The sequence below is a fragment of the Carya illinoinensis genome, chromosome 3, assembly GCF_018687715.1.
Source record: "Carya illinoinensis cultivar Pawnee chromosome 3, C.illinoinensisPawnee_v1, whole genome shotgun sequence".
Lineage (NCBI taxonomy): Eukaryota > Viridiplantae > Streptophyta > Magnoliopsida > Fagales > Juglandaceae > Carya > Carya illinoinensis.
The window spans coordinates 45,193,122-45,201,372 of NC_056754.1; the positions used below are offsets into that span (position 1 = coordinate 45,193,122).

At 39.8% G+C, this 8,251-nt stretch overlaps 1 protein-coding gene across 1 annotated transcript; it reads right to left on the reverse strand.

The window, feature by feature from the left end:
* Positions 1-2,969: 2,969 nt before the first annotated feature.
* Positions 2,970-7,749, reverse strand: LOC122304365 (beta-galactosidase-like). The gene is made up of 18 exons (XM_043116592.1): positions 7,567-7,749; positions 7,388-7,483; positions 7,177-7,289; positions 7,010-7,076; positions 6,796-6,888; positions 6,199-6,342; positions 6,025-6,113; positions 5,827-5,932; positions 5,630-5,717; positions 5,419-5,537; positions 5,124-5,285; positions 4,803-4,978; positions 4,604-4,713; positions 4,401-4,510; positions 4,175-4,285; positions 3,763-3,873; positions 3,446-3,651; positions 2,970-3,351 (listed from the first exon to the last, which is right to left on the reverse strand). The coding sequence occupies exons 1-18, from the start codon at positions 7,741-7,743 to the stop codon at positions 3,243-3,245; spliced, it is 2,187 nt and encodes a 728-aa protein (XP_042972526.1). The 5' UTR covers positions 7,744-7,749; the 3' UTR covers positions 2,970-3,242.
* Positions 7,750-8,251: the final 502 nt, after the last annotated feature.

Below are 8,251 nucleotides of genomic sequence, written 5' to 3' on the forward strand. Positions count from 1 at the left end.
TCACCTGCTTGGATAGCACCTTCTCGGCTTGGGGAAGTCTCCTCTACTCGAGAGTTACGTGCATGGGAAACGTAGCTCAAGCTCGCCTAATTAGCTCAACACCCCCATCAACTTGGGCTCACCTCCTCTCCTCAGAACCTATATGCTCGGACTCACCTTGCCTACTCGGGATTCATCTACCCAGGCTTAAAGCATGGGAGAGTTATACACCGCTGCATGGGTTCTTAAAAAAAAAAAGAGAAGGAAGAAAGAAAGAGGAATGAAGAGGGGAGAGAAGGCAAAGAAATTACAACCAACAGCAGACAATTTTTTGTCAAGCAAAAGGATCGACTACAGTGGTTAAAATCCTCCGATTTGTCTCTCTCAAAATTTGTGTGAATTCATTTATATTAACATAACTAATTCCTATAGTGCATGACACCTACCACGTGACCTCGCGCTTCGATAGAGCAATTCAGCATGGACGAGCACCTCCATCAGCAAAGTCGAGTCCCTAGACCTACCGCTGTACAACAGTCGAGTCCCTAAAATCACCCTTTCAATAAAGCCGAATCTCTAGACTCACCGCGGTGCCCAAGGCCTGGCAAAGCTTCTTGAGCCCTTGGCTAATGTCTCACAACCAAGACAATTCGGGTCCCTAGACTCACTATGGAATAAGGCCAAGTCCCTAAACTAGCTGACTCCCCGCTCAACAAAACCGAGTCCTTGGACTCGCCACTGGGCTGCAGCTCCCAAGCCCTTGACAAAGCCTCATGACCAAAACAATTCAAGTCTCTGCACTCACTGCGGGGTAAGGCCAAGTCTCTAGACTCACCGACCCCCCGCTCAACAAAGTCCAGTCCTTAGACTAGCCATGGGGTGGGGCCAAGGAAGGATTGCAACTCCCAAGCCCTTGACAAAGCCTTGTGACCAAGATGATTCAAGTCCTTAGACTCGCCAACCCCCATCTCAAAGAAGTCGAGTCCCTAAACTCACCGCAGGGCCCAAGGCCAGGCCAGCGCTTCTTGAGCCCTTGCCAATGCCTCTCGAATAAGACAATTCAAGTCCCTAAACTCGTTGTGGGGTAAGGTCAAGTTTCTAGACTCACTGACCCCTTGCTCAACAAAGTTGAGTCCCTAGACTCACCACGGGACCAGGCCAGGCCATAGCTCTCAAGCCCTTGACAAAGCCTTTTGACCAAGACAATTCGAATCTCTAAACTCTCTGATCTTCCATTCAACAAAACTGAGTCCCTAAATTCGCCATGAGGTCGAGGCCTCGTGACCAACAAAATGAGTCCCTAGACTCGCCATGGGTTAAGGCCAAGTCCCTAGACTCATCAATCTCCCATTCAACAAAGCCAAGTCCTTAGATTTTCCCCGAGTTCAAGACCCTATGACCAAGAAAATTCGACTCCCTAGACTTGCCATGAGTTAAATCCAAGTCCCTAGATCCATTGATCTCCTGTTTGCCTCACATGAGCCTCGCGCTCTAAGCAATCAAGCCGATCTCCTGCTTGCCTAGCCAAGACGAGTCCGCACTTGTGCGTTACACGGTCAAGCTTATCTCCTGTGCACCTCTCCAAGACGAGCCCCATGCTCGCACTCTAAGTGGTTGAGCTTATCTCTCGCTCAACTCACCAAGATGAGCCATGTGCTTGCGCATTACGCAGTTGAGTCCATCTCTCACTTGGAAATCTTTACTGCTCACACAAGAGGAACGAATGAACGAGAATCGGCCCGAACTTATTTCCCTACATACTCGGATAGACAAATTCGATTTCATTTTTTACCTTTGAATATTCTAAATGTCTTCTTTTTGAAGCAAATTGCTCTTAAAAATTACAAGGTACTGTGATGAGGGCAAAAATATTTAGGCCCAAGCCCAACCTAGCAAGTCACTAGGAGACAAGAGGAGATAAAGGGGAAAGGGAGGGCAGGAGGTAATGTGGGTGCAGGGGGGCTGTCAGGACAGCAAGAGGCATGGGGCTGTCAAGGATCAAGGAGGAAAGGAGAGGTTGTCGAGCACGGGAAGCAGACCCAGACGAATTCCAGTGATCTTCTTCTTCCTCAACTTCTTTGATCTCTTCAACTTCTCATCCTTCCTCTCGAGAAGGAGCTTCAGAATATGGTTATTTCTAGCGAATATATATATATATATATATATATATATTCAGGATCACTATTTTACAATAAAAAATAAGTGGCTATGAGAGATTGTAAACAATGATATTATAGTAGATTTCTCATCTTTAAACATATGTGGACATAGGCATTATGCTAAACCACGTAAATATATGTGTTCATCTTTTTTATTTTTTATGCACTTATTTTCCTTTCACCGCCATGGATGTATGCACTGTTACCTTAAAGTCACACTGGATCACGATCAGGGGTACCAGACCACGCCGGTCGAGACACAAATCGTTATGATGGGCTAGGAATGACTCATTTTTTCCTTCCAGTCTATTGTGCGATTTTTAGAGCATTAACACATATTGTTCAAAGCATAACATTATGAGATTTGATGTGCTAATCACATTTCATTTCAACAATTTTTTTAGATTTTTCCAACTTCAAATAATCAAAGTAGGCATTTGGTGTCCATTATAACTATATTAATCGGCCAACTTGACGAGGGTATGATATGGAATTACTTTTGCCACATCTAGGAAGTCTCATTCCAGTATTATCTTGTTGAACTACATGGAGGCGGCGTCTTCGGCTACTATTTTGGCCACAAAAGGTTTTACTTTTATTTGAATTTAAAACACAAAATTTTAAAATGTTCAAAGCTACCTCTCGCATTAAATCCAAGATGAAAATTTCTGAAGCTTTGAGTTTGAAAAATGGGCAATAAATGAGCCTAGGCCCAAAACTAGGCAGATAAGGTGCTGAATAAGGGCCTTGATTAACAGTCCAAGAATAGATCTAAGACTTTAAACCAGGCTCGTAACAAGTTGAAAACAATTAAACCAGCGAAGAATCTAATGAAAAAGCCCACATGGGCTAAACAGTGGCTACTTAAAGTTTTTTTCTTTTAGAGAAGATGCTGGGATACCTCTTTTCTTTTTACATCACATTCTACTCCTTATTTATAGGAGAATTGAGGATAACTCAGTGATGAAGATATATTCAAATGATTACATCATGGAAGGAATGATCACAAAACATAAAGATTTGCTAATGCCTAACAAATCTTCCATAAGCTTTAGTAAATGAATAGATAAATCCAAACAATGATTTTCCCCCCAAAGCGGTATTTCATCCTGTTCTTCTGACCAAAGAAATTCCTCTTGGGTCACCACCCCATTCTTCAAGCACGACCAATAGGTTACCCTTTGGGCTCAGCCATGAGCGTGGAACATGGTACCTGTAATTAACAACCTTATTAGAAATCTATTCCAAGTTGCAGAGATGTGGATGCAATTAGGTATGATTTTGAGAACTAGTAAAATTCCTCTCACCATCTTTGAGAGGAGCTCCCACAATCACTTAGGCATTTCTTTTCATTGTAATATCCAGTATAACTGCATCTGCCACAGCTACCATATGCTTTGTTTGCAGCCCAGTGGCGCCCAATGCTTTGGCCATTTATCCATACCTCACCTTTTCCCATGCTGCTCATATCTAGAGCCAATGGTTCATTTCCTTGTGGGGCATCAAAAGCAGTCTGAAAATACCAATAATGAAATCAATATTTCTAGAAAAACTTGCATATTTTTCCCCAAATTCCGTAGGAGAATTCAAAAAGCCACTATCTGGGTAGCAGGATCGTTCTTACCTTGTACCATGTCAGAGGGCGCCTTGTCACCAGACCTGCTCCTCCTGTCCATCTCACAAAGGAGCTTCCTCTAGATGAAAAAATACCCATATCTTCACCATTTAGACCTTTCTGTTCAAAATCATGCACACAGGTGAGTATTGCTTTCATGTTAGCGTGCATACAAGCTTCACCTCACATGGTATATGTTATTTAGACACTGATTCATTCCACAAGTTACAGTGGAGAATTGTTTTTATGGCTAAATTGTCAATTTATTTTCTTTGAAAACTTCTGGTACCTTTTTTCTACTGAGGCTCCATATATGAATGATTCATGTTGCTGGTATATAAGTTTTGAATTCCATATTTTTTTTCAGTCTGATGGGAAGTGACATTTGAGATCAATGAGGAAGGCTATGGAGGAAACAAACCTTGTAGGACCATTTCCATCGTGACATGTCCCATTTTCCATCATTGACACCCGACAAGGTGATGGGGCCAAGAATTCCGGCATTCCATGACTCAAAATGCAGGCCGATATTCTGAAATCAATAAAAATTAGATGCATAACGACCAAAAGAAGACAAATGTGTGGTTCCGGTGCCACCAAGAATGTTTTGCAAACGAAGCAGACTGATCGTGAATGCAAATACTGACCTGAAGTCCAACAGTAGCGCTTAACAAAGCAATCTTGTTGACTCCCACTCGTAGATTCACTGCTTTCCAGAATGATAGTTTTGGATTTTCAGCTTTCCCATAAGCAATTCCTACCAAAGAGTAGAAAATCCATGAATTAATAGAATAGAGCATGAGCTTTATTTCCCAAAACTTCTATCTTATCAGCAAAAAAAATATGTTACCAACTGATTGGCCGTTGACGAAAACTTGTAAAGCATGGCCTGCAGATTGAATACTGAGGATAGGAAGCTTTCCGGTTCTTAGAAATCCTTCATTTGCGCCTATAGTCACACTGTGGGGAGAGAAGATCAGATCCAAAAGTGATAAAGATAGTTTAGCAACTGATCACAACAACATTATTTGGGGTTCCAAGTCACTCACTCTGTCATGTACCACAAATAGTCAGTGGTGTCCCAGGTGACACTGAGTTGCTCCTTTAATCCATCTACTGTGAATGATCCTTTATCAGCAGGAGTGGTAACAGGTTCAGTGAATGACTGCCACCAGAAGGATCCCATCACCGGCAACATATTCTTATGCGAGCCATGAAGACGTGTCTGAAAACAGAAGAGACGAGAATTTCACTAGTTGAAACTAATTCTTTCGGTCTCACTAGCTCGATAAGTTCTCAAACTTAACAAGCTACTAGCTAGGGTTGAATCCAAAAGTCCAATAATCAACAAGTGTATTTTTTTTTCTTACCTTTGCTGTGTTAAAAATTTCAGTTCTGCAGTCAGGAAGAATGCTGATGGACCAAGCAGGCAGATTGCAACGACCATTACCAAAGTTCACAGTTACAGAATATGTTTGGTCGTAGTTTGATAGGAATGCAGCACAAAGCCCACGGGCTTTGAAAACATGAGCCTTGTAATGAATAAGAATTGTGACCCAAATTAGTATGCAGTAAACTGAGTGAAGTGTTTGCTTGCACACAAACACAGAGAAGCAGAAAAAGGAGTTTAATATTCAGGATTTGGCAATCTGTACAGATGAATACCTCTTGATTACTCCCAAGTGACATGACCATGGGATTTGAGGATACTAGAGCTGGTTCAGCACGCTTGATGGCAAAATGCAATTCTCTCAAATGGGTATATTTTGGTTCTCTAGGTAGCCCTGACATGCATAGAGTATATCATAGACAATCAACAAAGATTATAGAATTCTGCATGAAATATGAAGGTTTCTTTCTATTCATGAAATCTCACCATATTCATCAAGTGGAGCATCATAATCATAACTAGTGGCAACAAATGGACCCCCAGCAGTCCTGCCGAAGTTTGTTCCCCCATGATACTATAGTGAAATTGGACAAAGAAAGCAGAACTCTAAGCATGATTTCTTCTAATCAAACTCCAATTGGATGGATTTACTTGTAGACATATATTAGGAAGGATTGGCTCACCATATAATAATTGAAGTATGTTCCATTATTTTGTATGAATTTTAACACTGCAAGGGCTATGTCTTCTACTGGTCTATATGGAGCTGGACCACCAAATTCCGTAAACCTGGTTGTAAGATTTACAAAGAGCTAGAGCTTCAGTGAAATTAATTATAAGATCTAAAGGTCATAATATGTTGGTGAGAATAAAAAAATTACCAGCTAGTCCAGAGTTCTGTCCACATTTTGGGTTTATAGTTTCTATTTGGAGTGAAGTTTTCACAGTAGAAACCATTGCAAGTGTTTATCTGTAATATGAACAGAAAGACTATAAGCTTAAGACATTCAAAAGTTTTAAATGCCATGCAGAGAAATGTTATAAGAAGTTTTTACAATTGGATCAGGGGCATCCTGTTGCTTGCACATGACCCATGGGACGCCAGTGTGTTGATTCACAGCCATTGCAGCTGCCCATCTCGAGTAAGCAACTCCAGGATTACCAATTTGGTATTCCACGAGGTCATATTCATTTTCTATCTGCCATAGACAAGCAATGAAGAAGATTATAAAAACTGCCTGACTGAATAAGCCAATTCCACATAAAATGAATTAGAAAATATATAAGGCCTTGTAGCAGCTATTTAGGTTGATAGATAGAGACCCATATATATAGAGCGAAGACAGAAATCAAGAAGCCATCCCTCATTTCCTAAAAAGATGTCAAATAAATCTCTTTGACCCCTACAAAATTGGAAAAAACAAACTGTTTTAACTGTAAAAAGATCTTACAAACCAATATTAGCTTTCCAAAACTCTAAGAATTTTGATTTCTTTTTAAAAAAAAAAATGGAAATTTAACCAGATCTTTTGAAAAGTAAAAATCTAGATACGTACATACATGCCAAGACGTTGACGGTATTCATGTTCATTGTTATACACATAGATACATGCATGCATGCATTCATACATGTACGTATATGTCTTACATACCTGACTTAGAATTATTGGGCCTCCTTGGGGTTCAAACAATCTTTCTGCCTTCATGATATCGACGATCTTTGTGGTAAATCTTTGCATTTCAGCCTTTAATAAGAAATGACATAAATAATCACTTAATTAGCTATAAATGACAGGATATCACAAAAAGTGAATTTTAACATATTTCAAATGAACATTAATTAATTACAAGCACTCTATCTCTTACCTTGAATGGCCCGTTGTCCGTCCTGAAGGCAATACCAGGAATGTACTTCAACCAAACAGGAAAGCCCCTGAACAAGTTCATTAAAATCAGAATGTTTAATCTAAATCATTGTCACAAAAAAATCTTCTTCTATATATGTATGTAGTGCAGAGTTGTTATGTCTTTACCCAAAATTCCACTCAGCACAAGCGTAGGGACCAATTCGAAGGTGCACATAAAGGCCAGCCTGCTGGACTAGTTTTATGAAACGAACTATATCATACCTCCCTTGGAAATTGTACTGTAGAACACAGAGAAAATGGATGAAGAAGGCAAACAAATTTGAATTAAATAAATCAAACTAGATAGGGTGACATTTGTTTTATCATGGTGGTTTACCTGTCCTCGAGAAGGCTCATGCCCATTCCAGAAGACATAGGTCTGGATGACATCCAACCCTCCAAATTTAGCCTTCTGAATAAGATCAGGCCACATCTGTATGTATTCACCAAAGAAACCATAAATTAAGTTATGTCTAAACAGAAGAAGAATGAAGTTTGCATTCGAATGGTACGTACGTCAGGAGTGCTTCGTGGGTAATGAATGGATCCCGAGATAAGAATTCTTCTTCTTCCATTGATGAGGATAGCTTTGTTGTCGTACGAAACTGTCGCCACTGCTACGGTGAAAGCCCATGAGATTATCAGCAAGACAAGCATGCAAAACACGTTGGTTTTAACTACTTTGTCTGCCATGCATAACTGATGATTCTTAAATTTTCATGTTAGAGATTGGATGACGTTCCTACTATTTATACTACCAACACTGATGTTTGATTACAGCGCATGCTCGCTCATCACATAACTATTTATATACATTTGACGTGCTAATAAATATATATACATACATCTATTTGACGTATCAATATCTATATATACATTATCTATTTGACTTATCATTATCAGCATAAAGATAAACATGTAAAATACGTTAGTTGGTTTTAATTAGTACCATTAATATTCCTAATTCTACTTCTAATTATATATTGAGGATCTGTATCAGCCAAAGGATTTGAACAAGTCCAACTAGAAACCAACACCTACAATAAGCAACCCCAACATGGGGATTATGATTCAGTGCAAAAGATCACTTCACCTCAAACAAGGAACCAAACTCATTATTTGTATTTTCGAGTTCAAGCATTTACATTGCATGTAATCTTATAAGCACCGAACTATATGCCATGTCATAACGCAGATTTTT

Bases quoted from the DNA above. Each gene is read 5' to 3' on its own strand.
- LOC122304365 (XM_043116592.1), bottom strand. From the start codon at position 7,743: ATGGCAGACAAAGTAGTTAAAACCAACGTGTTTTGCATGCTTGTCTTG. The intron at 6,114-6,198 runs GTAAAAACTTCT...TTCATATTACAG, and splicing joins AGGATGCCCCTGATCCAATT to ATAAACACTTGCAATGGTTT. The intron at 5,538-5,629 runs GTGAGATTTCAT...TATGCATGTCAG, and splicing joins TGCTCCACTTGATGAATATG to GGCTACCTAGAGAACCAAAA.